At 48.6% G+C, this 15000-nt stretch overlaps 1 protein-coding gene across 1 annotated transcript in view; it reads right to left on the reverse strand.

The window, feature by feature from the left end:
• LOC308378229 (tetratricopeptide repeat protein 21B-like) overlaps positions 1 to 15000 on the reverse strand; it is a gene marked incomplete at both ends in the record, with an annotated part of 33881 nt that overhangs the window by 9531 nt on the left and 9350 nt on the right. The window contains 12 exons of the mRNA XM_080855089.1: positions 246 to 1317; positions 1415 to 1576; positions 2709 to 2859; positions 2967 to 3048; positions 3709 to 3849; positions 6245 to 6372; positions 8640 to 8778; positions 9826 to 9936; positions 10269 to 10341; positions 10798 to 11036; positions 11831 to 12073; positions 13183 to 13340. Coding sequence (XP_080711215.1) covers positions 246 to 1317; positions 1415 to 1576; positions 2709 to 2859; positions 2967 to 3048; positions 3709 to 3849; positions 6245 to 6372; positions 8640 to 8778; positions 9826 to 9936; positions 10269 to 10341; positions 10798 to 11036; positions 11831 to 12073; positions 13183 to 13340 — 2699 coding nt within the window. The remainder of the gene's footprint in view (positions 1 to 245; positions 1318 to 1414; positions 1577 to 2708; positions 2860 to 2966; positions 3049 to 3708; positions 3850 to 6244; positions 6373 to 8639; positions 8779 to 9825; positions 9937 to 10268; positions 10342 to 10797; positions 11037 to 11830; positions 12074 to 13182; positions 13341 to 15000) is intronic.

Here is a 15000-nt window from a genome sequence, read left to right on the forward strand (position 1 = left end):
GCTGTAACTACATGCTGTAACTACATGCTGTAACTACTACATGATGTAACTACATGCTGTAACTACAGTACATGCTGTATCTACATGCTGTAACTACATGCTGTAACTACATGCTGTAACTACATGATGTAACTACATGATGTAACTACATATTGTAACTACAGTACATGATGTAACTACATGCTGTAACTACATGCTGTAACTACATGCTGTAACTACATGTATCTACGTGGCAGAGCACTCACCTTCCCAGCCATCATCTCGCTGAAGGCGGTGGCAGCATTCTGCACGTGCGCCTCCTCCCTGGTGTGCAGCATCAGCAGGTTGAAGAGGACGTGGGCTCTCCCCACGCTGGCCTTGGAACCCGTGCGGAACTCCTTCAGCAGGTTCTGGGCCGTGTTCCAGCCCAGCTGGGTCCCCTCGTCACTCTTACCCTCAGCCTGACCACCGCTGGCTGGACCCCTGGGGACACAGAACACAGCTGTAGTGCCAGGCATAGAGGACAGTTGCAGGGACACAGTCACAGGGGACACAGTTACAGGGGACACAGTCACAGGGGACACAGTCACAGGGGACACAGCTGTAGTGCCAGTTACAGGGGACACAGTCACAGGGGACACAATTACAGGGGACACAGACACAGGGGACACAGTCACAGGGGACACAGTTACAGGGGACACAGTCACAGGGGACACAGTCACAGGGGACACAGACACAGGGGACACAGTCACAGGGGACACAGTTACAGGGGACACAGTCATAGGGGACACAGTTACAGGGGACACAGTCACATGGGACACAGTCACAGGGGACACAGTTACAGGGGACACAGTCACAGGGGACACAGTCACAGGGGACACAAACACAGGGGACACAGTTACAGGGGACACAGTCACAGGGGACACAGTTACAGGGGACACAGACACAGGGGACACAGTTACAGGGGACACAGACACAGGGGACACAGTCACAGGGGACACAGTCACAGGGGACACAGACACAGGGGACACAGTCACAGGGGACACAGACACAGGGGACACAGTCACAGGGGACACAGACACAGGGGACACAGTCACAGGGGACACAGACACAGGGGACACAGTCACAGGGGACACAGTCACAGGGGACACAGACACAGGGGACACAGTCACAGGGGACACAGTCACAGGGGACACAGTCACAGGGGACACAGTTACAGGGGACACAGTCACAGGGGACACAGTCACAGGGGACACAGTTACAGGGGACACAGTCACAGGGGACACAGTTACAGGGGTTTGTGTTTGCCTGAGCTCACCCCTGCTCCTCCTGGTCGGGCTGAGTAGGGTGCAGGGTGGTGTGTGTGTTTGTGTTTGTGTATGTGTTTGTGTGTGTGTTTGTGTGTGTGTTTGTGTTTGTGTTTGCCTGAGCTCACCCCTGCTCCTCCTGGTCGGGCTGGAACATCTGGCCGGCAAACGTCTCCTTGTCTGGGTTCAGGCAGATCTGGATCATCAGGTCCAGGGCTCTCTCTCCCCACTCCCGGTCCCTGCGAGCCTTATTCAGGTGGATCAACGCCTCAGTCACCTGGTCCCTGTGCCTACACACACACACACACACACACACACACACACACACACACTCACACACACACACACAAACACACACACACACATACACACACACAGACACAGACACACACATACACACACACACACACACACACACACACACACACACACACACACACACACACACACACACACACGAACACCCACACACACACACACACACACACACACACACAAACAGATCTATTCATAAGCAAATATGCAAACACAGACACACACAGGTGCTCATATTTGCCACATGTAGGTGCATGCACAACAACAGATAAGCGCACAACCAGAATCAAATATCATGACTGTTCATTTCCTTCTACGTCGCTTTGGATAAAAGCTAATGCTAAATGACTAAATGCAAATGCAAATGAAAATAGATGCGTCGCTCAGGTCTCTGAGGTTCACTGCGTCTGGACCAGCCCTCACCAGAGATAGAGCAGTAGTGATAGCCCTCACCAGAGATAGAGCAGTAGTGATAGCCCTCACCAGAGATAGAGCAGTAGTGATAGCCCTCACCAGAGATAGAGCAGTAGTGATAGCCCTCACCAGAGATAGAGCAGTAGTGATAGCCCTTACCAGAGATAGAGGCCCCTGCAGTAGTGATAGCCCTCACCAGAGATAGAGGCCCCTGCAGTAGTGATAGCCCTCACCAGAGATAGAGGCCCCTACAGTAGTGATAGCCCTCACCAGAGATAGAGCAGTAGTGATAGCCCTCACCAGAGATAGAGCAGTAGTGATAGCCCTCACCAGAGATAGAGCAGTAGTGATAGCCCTCACCAGAGATAGAGGCCCCTGCAGTAGTGATAGCCCTTACCAGAGATAGAGGCCCCTGCAGTAGTGATAGCCCTCACCAGAGATAGAGGCCCCCGCAGTAGTGATAGCCCTCACCAGAGATAGAGGCCCCTGCAGTAGTGATAGCCCTCACCAGAGATAGAGGCCCCTGCAGTAGTGATAGCCCTCACCAGAGATAGAGGCCCCTGCAGTAGTGATAGCCCTCACCAGAGATAGAGCCCCCTGCAGTAGTGATAGCCCTCACCAGAGATAGAGGCCCCTGCAGTAGTGATAGCCCTCACCAGAGATAGAGGCCCCTGCAGTAGTGATAGCCCTCACCAGAGATAGAGGCCCCTGCAGTAGTGATAGCCCGGCTCATAGGGGGCTCTGGAGGAGAAGGTCTCACAAGCCGTGAAAAAGGGAATCATGTCCTCCAGCTTCCCAACTCTCCTCAGGAGGTCGATGAACTTGGCCATGACCCGGAAGTTATCTGTAAAACAGGAAATGCTCCATGACGACACCTGCTAGAGTTTAACGCATGGAGGTATATTCCAGGTGTGTGTGTGTGTGTGTGTGTGTGTGTGAACATGGCCAGACCCGGGCATTGGTGGATCAGGTCTTCGTACACCTTCACAGCCTCATCATGCTTCGTCTGGCGGAACAGCACGTCCCCCAACAACTACACACACACACACACACACACACACACACAAAACAGACACGATCAGGATTAACAGTGGCGTGCTGGAGGCCCACATATGGAGAGTCAAAATCACAGTCTTGACTTCCTTTGACCCAGGCGGCCTGAATACGTTAAAATGATGCAACCATCGTGTACACATTTATGACAGTGTGTTGAGTAACTTTTACCTTAGAAGGCCGCCCACAGTGCCAACAGCTATAACGACAACAGGAACTACAGTGACATGAGCGTCTACACTGACACATTTATATTCCAGAAATATAATTATGTTTTAATTTAAATGTTTAAAATGTTTTAATGCGATGCCTTTAAAATCCAATGGATTCTGATTGGCTGTCATTTTCTTAGCGTTCACACAATCACTCTGAAAGCGGTGCCCATGCCGTTACTGTTATAGTGTGTGGTGTGGACGTTGCCATGGTAATGGGCTGGAGTGATATTTAAAACTACAGTATTTACAGTGGCTGTCATAGTTATTGTTGGCAGTGTGGACAGGCCTTAACTCTGCCCGACGACGGTATCTAAATTGTGTTTAATTCAATTCTATTCTATTCAACTCTATTAGGCTCCATCTAGGCTCTATCTTTACAGTGTTCCAACCACAGAGTGAGTTATATAAAGGGTGACGGGCCGGACCATGGTGGCCGCGGGGTGATTGGGCTGTACCATGGTGGCCGCGGGGTGGTTGGGTTGGGCTGTGACGGCTGCCTCACAGTGCTCCTTGCACTGGTCCAGTTTGTTGTGCTTCAGATACAGCTGGGCCATCTCAAGGGAAATCTGCACAAACACAGAACACTGGGTCAGTATAGGATCAGAACACTGGGTCAGTATAGGATCAGAACACTGGGTCAGTATAGGATCAGAGCACTGGGTCAGTATAGGATCCAGAGCACTGGGTCAGTATAGGATCCAAAGCACTGGGTCAGTATAGGATCAGAGCACTGAGCACTGGGTCAGTATAGGATCCAGAGCACTGGGTCAGTATAGGATCAGAACACAGAGCACTGGGTCAGTATAGGATCAGAGCACAGAACACTGGGTCAGTATAGGATCCAGAGCACTGGGTCAGTATAGGATCCAGAGCACTGGGTCAGTATAGGATCAGAGCACAGAACACTGGGTCAGTATAGGATCAGAGCACTGGGTCAGTATAGGATCAGAGCACAGAGCACTGGGTCAGTATAGGATCAGAGCACTGGGTCAGTATAGGATCAGAGCACTGGGTCAGTATAGGATCCAAAGCACTGGGTCAGTATAGGATCAGAACACTGGGTCAGTATAGGATCAGAGCACTGGGTCAGTATAGGATCAGAGCACTGGGTCAGTATAGGATCCAGAGCACTGGGTCAGTATAGGATCCAGAGCACTGGGTCAGTATAGGATCAGAACACAGAGCACTGGGTCAGTATAGGATCAGAGCACAGAACACTGGGTCAGTATAGGATCCAGAGCACTGGGTCAGTATAGGATCCAGAGCACTGGGTCAGTATAGGATCAGAGCACAGAACACTGGGTCAGTATAGGATCAGAGCACTGGGTCAGTATAGGATCAGAGCACTGGGTCAGTATAGGATCCAAAGCACTGGGTCAGTATAGGATCCAAAGCACTGGGTCAGTATAGGATCAGAGCACTGAGCACTGGGTCAGTATAGGATCCAGAGCACTGGGTCAGTATAGGATCAGAGCACTGGGTCAGTATAGGATCAAGGAACTGGGTCAGTATAGGATCAGAGCACTGGGTCAGTATAGGATCAGAGCACTGGGTCAGTATAGGATCCAAAGCACTGGGTCAGTATAGGATCCAGAGCACTGGGTCAGTATAGGATCAGAGCACAGAGCACTGGGTCAGTATAGGATCAGAGCACTGGGTCAGTATAGGATCAGAGCACAGAGCACTGGGTCAGTATAGGATCAGAGCACTGGGTCAGTATAGGATCAGAGCAGAGCACTGGGTCAGTATAGGATCAGAGCACTGGGTCAGTATAGGATCAGAGCACTGGGTCAGTATAGGATCAGAGCAGAGCACTGGGTCAGTATAGGATCAGAGCACTGGGTCAGTATAGGATCAGAGCAGAGCACTGGGTCAGTATAGGATCAGAGCACTGGGTCAGTATAGGATCAGAGCAGAACACTGGGTCAGTATAGGATCCAAATCAGCTCAACGCAATCTGTAATGTCCAATGCAATCTGTAATGTCCAATGCAATCTGTAATGTCCAATGCAATCTGTAATGTCCAATGCAATCTGTAATGTCCAATGCAATCTGTAATGTCCAATGCAATCTGTAATGTTCAATGCAATCTGTAATGTCCAACGCAATCTGTAATGTCCAATGCAATCTGTAATGTCCAATGCAATCTGTAATGTCCAATGCAATCTGTAATGTCCAACGCAATCTGTAATGTCCAATGCAATCAGTTATGTCCAACGCAATCTGTAATGTCAGATGCAATCTGTAATGTCAGATGCAATCTGTAATGTCCATGGCAATCTGTAATGTCCAATGCAATCTGTAATGCCCAACGCAATCTGTATGGCTGTGACTGTGACGTTCTGTGACGTCTGCTGGTGTGTGTGTGTGACTGTGACTGAATTTGACGTCTGCTGGTGTGTGTGTGTGACTGTGACGTTCTGTGACGTCTGCTGGTGTGTGTGTGTGACTGTGACTGAATGTGACGTCTGCTGGTGTGTGTGTGTGACTGACGTTCTGTGACGTCTGCTGGTGTGTGTGTGTGACTGTGACTGAATGTGACGTCTGCTGGTGTGTGTGTGTGACTGTGACTGAGACTGACTGTGACGTCTGCAGGCGTGTGGTGCAGGGCCTCGGTGTGTGTGACGGTGTGTGTGACATGTGTGTGACGGTGTGTGTGATGGTGTGTGTGACTGACTGTGGTGTCTGCAGGCGTGTGGTGCAGGGCCTCGGTGTGTGTGACGGTGTGTGTGACATGTGTGTGACGGTGTGTGTGTGACGTGAGTGTGACTGACTTTGGCGTCGGCAGGCGTATGGTGCAGGGCCTCAGTGTGTGTGGCTGTGAGTGTGACTGTGACTGTGACTGACTTTGGCGTCGGCCGGCGTGTGTGACGGTATGTGTGACTGTGACTGACTTTGGCGTCGGCCGGCGTGTGATGCAGGGCCTCAGTGTGTGTGACGGTGTGTATGACTGTGACTGACTTTGGCGTCGGCCGGTGTGTGATGCAGGGCCTCGGTGTAGAGCTGAATGGCCTCCTCCAGGTGGCGCTGCAGCCGGGCCACGGCACACAGCAGCCAGCACGCCACTGACGTCTGCTGCTCCTGCAGCTCTGCAGGCACACGCCTCAACACCTTCCTTTGAAGAGACAGGGCCTGAGAGAGAGAGGGAGAGAGAGGAGGGGAGAGGGAGAGAGAGAGAGAGGGGAAGAGAGAGGGGAGGGAGAGAGTGAGAGAGAGGAGGGGAGAGGGAGAGAGAGAGAGGGAGAGAGAGAGAGAGACAGAGAGAGAGAGAGAGAGACAGAGAGAGAGAGAGAGGGGAGGGAGAGAGAGTGAGAGAGAGGAGGGGGGGAGAGGGAGAGAGAGGGGGGAGGGAGGGGGGAGGGAGAGAGAGGGAGAGAAAGGGAGGGGAGGGAGAGGGAGAGAGAGGGGGGAGGAGGATAGGGAGAGAGAGGGAGAGAGAGAGGGGGGAGGAGGATAGGGAGAGAGAGGGAGAGAGAGAGGGGGGAGGGAGAGAGAGAGAGAGAGGGAGGGGGGGAGGAGGATAGGGAGAGAGAGGGAGAGAGAGAGAGGGGGGGAGGGAGAGAGAGGGAGAGAGAGAGAGGGGGGGAGGGAGAGAGAGAGAGAGAGAGGGAGGGGGGGAGGAGGATAGGGAGAGAGAGGGAGGGGGGAGAGAGAGAGGGGGAGGGGGAGAGAGAGAGGGAGGGAGGGAGGGGGGAGGGAGAGAGAGTGAGAGAAAGGGAGGGGAGGGAGAGATAGTTAGAGAGAGGGAGGGGGGAGAGGGAGAGAGAGGGGGGAGGAGGATAGGGAGAGAGAGGGAGAGAGAGAGAGGGGGGAAGGGGGAAAGAGGGAGAGAGAAAGGGAGGGGGGAGAGAGAGAGAGAGAGAGAGAGAGAGAGGGGGGGGGAGGGAGAGGGGGAAACAAAAGAGAGATAGACAAGGAGAGGGGGAGTCAGAGGGCAAGAAAGAAGTATAAGTTATTTGTGTCTGGATTTGAAGTTGCTGAGCCCCACCTCAATTTTGCTATACAGTTTTGCTAAACTATACTGCTAGTTTAGCTTGTGGGTTGGGTAAGGAAATGTGCAGTGGCTAGTTTAGCGTGTGGGTTGGGTAAAGTGAAGTGCAGTGGCTAGTTTAGCGTGTGGGTTGGGTAAAGTGAAGTGCAGTGGCTAGTTTAGCGTGTGGGTTGGGTAAAGTGAAGTGCAGTGGCTAGTTTAGCGTGTGGGTTGGCAGTGGCTAGTTTAGCGTGTGAGTTGGCAGTGGCTAGTTTAGCGTGTGGGTTGGCAGTGGCTAGTTTAGCGTGTGAGTTGGCAGTGGCTAGTTTAGCGTGTGAGTTGGCAGTGGGTAGTTTAGCGTGTGGGTTGGGTAAAGTGAAGTGCAGTGGCTAGTTTAGCGTGTGGGTTGGGTAAAGTGAAGTGCAGTGGCTAGTTTAGTGTATGTGTTGGCAGTGGCTAGTTTAGCGTGTGGGTTGGGTAAAGTGAAGTGCAGTGGCTAGTTTAGTGTATGTGTTGGCAGTGGCTAGTTTAGCGTGTGGGTTGGGTAAAGTGAAGTGCAGTGGCTAGTTTAGTGTATGTGTTGGCAGTGGCTAGTTTAGCGTGTGAGTTGGCAGTGGCTAGTTTAGCGTGTGGGTTGGCAGTGGCTAGTTTAGCGTGTGGGTTGGGTAAAGTGAAGTGCAGTGGCTAGTTTAGCGTGTGAGTTGGCAGTGGCTAGTTAAGCGTGTGGGTTGGCAGTGGCTAGTTTAGCGTGTGGGTTGGGTAAAGTGAAGTGCAGTGGCTAGTTTAGCGTGTGGGTTGGCAGTGGCTAGTTTAGCGTGTGGGTTGGGTAAAGTGAAGTGCAGTGGCTAGTTTAGCGTGTGAGTTGGCAGTGGCTAGTTTAGCGTGTGGGTTGGCAGTGGCTAGTTTAGCGTGTGGGTTGGGTAAAGTGAAGTGCAGTGGCTAGTTTAGCGTGTGGGTTGGGTAAAGTGATGCGCAGTGTTAAGGGGATCAGGGGAGACACCTTCTTTAATGTTTCCTCTGGAGAGACATTTATTTCCTCTTGGATTCTTGCCAAAGCCTTCAGATACCTGACATAGCTCATCATGCTGGCCAGATCACTGGCTGAGGAAAGAGAGACAGACAGAGAGAGAGAGAGAGAGCGAGTGAAGCATCAGTCATCTTTTTTTATGAGTTGACCTGTGTGGTTTGTCATGGAACAAAACTTGACTATCTCTGGTTGAACAATACAACAGTAACTCACAAAAGACTTATTTACTGGTTCCATGGCTTGAAATGTATTACAAGTAGTTACATATTGTGCATTCCAGGGGACCTAATTACAGGGCTTAAAAGCTAGATGCTTATTAATGCTTGTTACTTAATACATCTCATAGAGGATTTATTTACTGTCTTCATTGCTTAAGGCCTTCCCAAGGATGTGCTGGGCTTTGTCAAACTGCTTCAGCTTAATGAGGAGCTCCACAAGCTCCAGACACAGCGAGTCCTGCATGTCGTTGTCCAGGGCGGTCTCATAGAAGGGGATGGCCTGCAACACATGCACAATCAATCAATCAATCAATCAATTTCAATCAATTTGTTTATTTGATCAAGAGGGACAGAGTACATTCATGAACATTAAAATGAAATGCAGCCAATTATAGCCAAAAGGCTAGTTTCCATTGGCAGTCCCCCTGCCAGAGTGAAAAAGGCTATACAACCTAGAAAAGGCATTTACGTATATCAAACATTACATTGACAATAAATAAATCAAATATAAAATGAAATGAAATAAGATAAGCAACACACGCTGATGTAAGCGCATAAAAATGTCAAATAATGAAATCTGAAGTTGCCATGAAGCATAAGCAGTGATAACAGTAGATGTGAGGCCTGAAGTTAGTGCTAGCTCTAGTATCACTGAATGTGAGGCCTGAGGTTAGCGTTGGATGTGAGGTTGGAGTGTAGCGCTAACTGTAGTATCAGTGGATGTGAGATCTGAGTGTGGTTAGCTATAGCATCAGCAGATGTGAGGTCTGAGGTTAGCGTTAGCTCTAGTATTAGCAGATGTGAGGTCTGAGGTTAGCGTTAGCTATAGTATTAGTGGATCTGAGGCCTGAGGTTAGCGCTAACTGTCGCATCAGTGGATGCCAGGTCTGGGCACATACTCAGCATTGGTTCAGTTTATTTTAGTATTAGCGGATGTGAGGCCTGAGGTTAGCGCTAGCTCTAGCAACAGTAAATGTGAGGCCGGAGGTTAGCGTTAGCTGTAGCATCAGTAAATGTGAGGCCGGAGGTTAGTCCTAGCTCTAGCATCAGTGGATGTCAGGTCTGGGCAAGTACTCAGCAGTGGTTTAGTTTGTCTGAGCTGTACCTAAGGGCAACGCAAACGCTGGACTCTTATAAAGCTGGACTAAAAACATCTTTATTCAGGAAGGCATTTCTGGCCTTGTGTTAAATCTAGCACCACTAAGTTTTCTATTATGCTTATGTTAACTAATGTTTCATTTTATTGTATTATTTAAGTTAGTTTCTAATATGTAGGTACTCTTAGATTCTTCTGAATGAAGAGTGCGTTAAAAATAAAATGAATTACCTTGTCATATTGGTGGGTCTTCACATAAGCCTGACCAATCCTCTGGGCCAGGGTCGGATCTTTGGGGGCCTTCTCTGTGGCCTCTTGGTACACTGCTATGGCCTTCTCTGGCTTTGGGTGTTCAGAGCAATTATGTTTTAGCACATCGGCATGCAATAATTCACTGTTCAATGCATCCTTAACTATTCATTTCCCCTTTCAAGCAAAACACTATTATACTGGAAGATGTAAATTAATACAGATTTATTAAGATTGAATGCATGGGTATACAACTGGAAATAATGTTAGAGTCGGAACAGTGATACACAGAATTCTTTGGTCAAGAAAAAAATATCCAACAAAAATACTAAAACAAGACTGAAAGGCTTGAATGACTATTTACAACTTTCTTCCAATGATACATGAAACCTTTAACTGAAGTCATAATTTCATTTTCAAAATACCTCTTGTATTTTCATGAGGGCATCACCATAGAGAACACTGGAGTGAGCGCTGGGCATCATGTCACAGAGCTCCCTAAAAAACAACAATAATAATAATAATAATAATTCATTTTTGTATAGCGCTTTTCTAAATACCCAAAGTCGCTTTACAAGTGTGAAGACAACCAAAACAAGACAACAGTCAAACAATAGATCAAACAAAACAAACAAACAGAGCATTTTAAATGTTTTATTTTACTGATAATTAATTAAATGCGTCCAGCAATTAATTAGAACAAATGGGCTGAGTGAATACAGAACATCTGGGCTTGGGATACTGCTAAGTTTAGGGTTAGGGTTTAAAATCACTAAGGACACTCACCCACATCCAAGCAATGATTCTTTCCATGAAGTGATATAAATGAACTAGCCTTTTGGCTATAATTGGGTGCATTTACATTGTAATGTTCATGAATGTACACTGTCCCTCTTGATCAAATAAACAAATGAGTTATTGATTGATTGATTGAGTGATATGCAAGAAGCTCACCTATAACAGGCGATGTAGAGGTTTTTATTTTTCTTCCTGTCCAGGTAAATGGCGGCCATCTTCTCTTTGGCCTGGGTGTAGTTGGGCTGGCCCGGCAGTACGCTCCTCAGCATACTGATGGCCATGTCCACCTCGTCCTTGGCCAGCGCCAGGTCCACGTTGGCCACCAGGACGCGGATCTCCTCCGGGGTGCCGGAGAAGCTCAGGATGGCGTCCTGCATGACCTTGGTGGCTTCATGCTAACCAAGAAGGGAAAGGTGAGGTCACTATAGAGGCTACTTTTGTTTGACCTTGGTAACCTTTGACCTTGGTGGCTTCATGCTAACCAAGAAGGGCAAGGTCAAGGTGAGGTCACTATAGAGGCTACTTTTGTTTGACCTTGGTAACCTTTGACCTTGGTGGCTTCATGCTAACCAAGAAGGGCAAGGTCAAGGTGAGGTCACTATAGAGGCTACTTCTGTTAGTGGCTCTAAGGTCAAGGTGAGGTAACTATAGAGGCTACTTCTGTTAGTGGCTCTAAGGTCAAGGTGAGGTCACTATAGAGGCTGGTGTTTGCTTAAGCCCCTTACTGGTTTGTCAGGGCAGCAAGCAAGTCACATCAGCTTTTATTGTCATATGTGTCCTAAGTACTAGTTTTGAGTCTTTTATTGTCAGATTCATAGAACAACACAGAGTCAGTCTGGGCACTGGAATCCTTAAGACAAGACACTAGGGAATGAAGTTTCATTTGTGGAGGACAACAGTGCAGCTGAGTATATAGAGCAGGAATGAGAGCTTGGCCCAGTTTTTAGCAATGTTTTTAACTATGCTTTATTATAGGTTGTTTTTAACTATGTTTTTAACTATTCTTTATTATATGTTGTTTTTAACTATGTTTTTAACTATGTTCTTAACTATATTTTAACTATGCTTTATTATAGGGTGTTTTTTACTATGTTTTCACTGTAGCACTCTGAGATTCAGTTGAATGTAGAGTGCGCTATATTATTAATGAATTAAATGAATTATTATTAGTAGTAGTATAGTATGATACCTCTTCTCCATTGAGTCTGAGGGCGTGGACGAGCTCCAGAAACACAGAGGCCCTCTCCCAGGTGCTGACGGAGGACCCCTTCCCACTCACGGGCCCCCTGACGGAGGACTCCTTCCCACTCAGGGGCCTCCGGACGCCGGGCAGACCCATCGCCAGCCTCAGGGTGATGATGGCCTCCGACACGGCTCCCATCTCACGCTGAGCACACGCTTTCAGCAGGTGATACCCCGGCAGGTCACGCACCTGAGGGAGAGGAGTATGGGGATAGAGAGAGGGAGAGGGTTAGAGGGATAGAGAGAGGGAGAAGAGTACGGGGATAGAGAGAGGGAGAAGAGTACGGGGATAGAGAGAGGGAGAGAGGAGTAGGGAGAGGGAGAGGGGGAGAGGAGTAGGGGGATAGAGAGAGGGAGAGAGGAGTAGGGAGAGAGAGGGAGAGAGGGAGAAGAGTACGGGGATAGAGAGAGGGAGAAGAGTACGGGGATAGAGAGAGGGAGAGAGGAGTAGGGAGAGGGAGAGGGGGAGAGGAGTAGGGGGATAGAGAGAGGGAGAGAGGAGTAGGGGGATAGAGAGAGGGAGAGAGGAGTAGGGAGAGAGAGGGAGAGAGGGAGAAGAGTACGGGGATAGAGAGAGGGAGAGAGGAGTAGGGGGAGGGAGAGGGAGAGAGGGAGAGGAGTAGGGAGAGAGAGAGGGAGAGAGGAAGAGGAGTACGGGGATAGAGAGAGGGAGAGGAGTAGGGAGAGAGAGAGGGAGAGAGGGTGAGGAGTACGGGGATAGAGAGAGGAGTAGGAGAGGGAGAGGGAGAGAGGGAGAGGAGTAGGGGGATAGAGAGAGGGAGAGTAGTAGGGAGAGACAGAGAGGGAGAGAGGGAGAGGAGTAGGGGGATAGAGAGAGGGAGAGTAGTAGGGAGAGACAGAGAGGGAGAGGGAGTGAGGGAGAGAGAGAGGGAGAGCAGTAGGGAGAGAGAGAGAGAGGGAGAGGAGTACGGAGAGAGAGAGAGAGAGAGAGGGAGAGGGAGTGAGGGAGAAAAAGAAAGATATTTTTTTTACAGAAGAGTTCATAAAATGGAATAGAGAGAGTGGAAGAAATGAATACATTTAAAACAAATAAAACAAGAAAGACAGAGAGAAAAACAAAAACAACACAACAAATAAGGGAAGCAGAAAGGACGGTCTTTGAGTCTGAATGCAGAAGTGGAGCACAGGGCCCTGAGGAAAAGAATCCTGCTGACGCCTGTGTGCTGATGTCTGTGTGCTGATGTCTGTGTTCTGATGTCTGTGTGATGATGTCTGTGCTGACGCAGCGGCGGTGCGGTGTGGTGCGGAGCGGTACGGAGCGGTGCGGTGCGGTCTGACCTGGAAGTTGTGTGAGACTGCGTTCTCCAGACCGCTGAGGCACTGCTGGTAGTCTCGGGCCTGCAGGTGCAGTCTGGCCTGCAGGAGGTGGGCCGGTGCCAGACACGGATCCCTCTCCAGACACTGGCTCAGGAACACCTGCGCTGCCTTACAGTCGCCTACACACACACACACACACACACACACGCACACACACACACACACACGCACACACGCACGCACACACACACACACACACACACACACACACACACACACCACACACACACACCGCACACACCCACACACACACACACACACAGTGCATGCACGCGCCCACACACACACACACACACACACAGTGCATGCACGCGCCCACACACAATCACACACACACACGCACACACACAGACACGCACACAGGGTAGTTAATCAACATCACAATTACATTAGTGTGCGGTAATAGAACTCATCTCCACACTATCTGAAGTGATCCCTCCATCATGATGCTCTCTGAGAGCAGAGTGAGAGTGGATGAGGAGTGAAGGGAAACTGTGTGTGTACTGTGTGTGTGTGTACCGTGTGTGTGTGTACTGTGTGTGTGCGTACTGTGTGTGTGTACTGTGTGTGTGTGTACTGTGTGTGTGTACTGTGTGTTTGTGTACCGTGTGTGTGTACTGTGTGTGTGTACTGTGTTAGTGTACTGTGTGTGTACTGTACTGCGTTTTTGTACTGTGTGTGTACTGTGTGAGCACTGCGTAAGTATACTGTGTGTGTGTACCAGTGGCGGTCCGTGCATTTCACGACTAGGCCTTCAGGGATGTCCTACACGATTTTAAACTGAGTGAATCCACCTCCTAATACCATCATTATGACGCCATGGCTCTTGAACCATTATATTCATACAGAAAGGCAGTATAAGTGAGCATTGCATCACCTTAACATAGTCGAGTACAACAGACTTTATTAATATTTCCGGAGCATTTAAAATCAATACAACCGTATTAACAATACATTAAGAGTAGTAAACTCTCAGTTATATGATCGCTTGGATATTACTGTCACAACTTAAAAACAAAAGGCGATTTTCAGGGATTAGTCTACAAAGTTTTTGTGAGCTTTAACAAGTTTGTCCACTAAACATCGCATTGTCCCACCTGCAAAGCAGTTTCATTAAACTTGCCATCCTCACGATATCCAGTTTTGTTCCGTCTTGAAAATGGCGTTGTAATTGTGTCAAAAACTGGAATTGTCAAGTTGGTGTAAACTAGTTTATTTGAGTTGGTTAATGTTATTATATTTAGTCTTACCAATTGAAACAACTAGCATAATAAGCATTGAAAGCGATGTACGTCGTTTTTGCATTAGCCAGCTAAACTGAGCACTGAAGCACTGCACCGGTCTGCCTCAGTATCCAATCAAAGGACGTTTACGTATCACGTTCAACGCGAGGAAAGAAATCTTCCGGGCCTTCTAGAAGGCCCAGTGTCGCCAACTCGAAATCTGATTGGTTGTCACAACTGTCTGTTTCAGTCCATTCAACTTAAATGAACTGAAACAGCCAGTTGTGATAACCAATCAGATATACACGGGCCTTCAATGTGAATTCTGAAGGCCTCAGGGAAGATTTCTGTTCTCGGGAAGATTGCTAGGAGCGTGGCAACACATGATAGCTGAAATATGATTGGATGAAAGCTCTAACATAAATTAACAACGCTGGAAGCTATGAAATGAAGATAATGGACTATGGGGAATAATTTAATACATATTTATGAAAAGAAAATATTAAAATTACATTTATTTTATTACATTTATTTTCTGATGATGTTTAGGCCCAGC

The sequence above is a fragment of the Sprattus sprattus genome (assembly GCF_963457725.1).
Source record: "Sprattus sprattus genome assembly, chromosome: 17".
Lineage (NCBI taxonomy): Eukaryota > Metazoa > Chordata > Actinopteri > Clupeiformes > Clupeidae > Sprattus > Sprattus sprattus.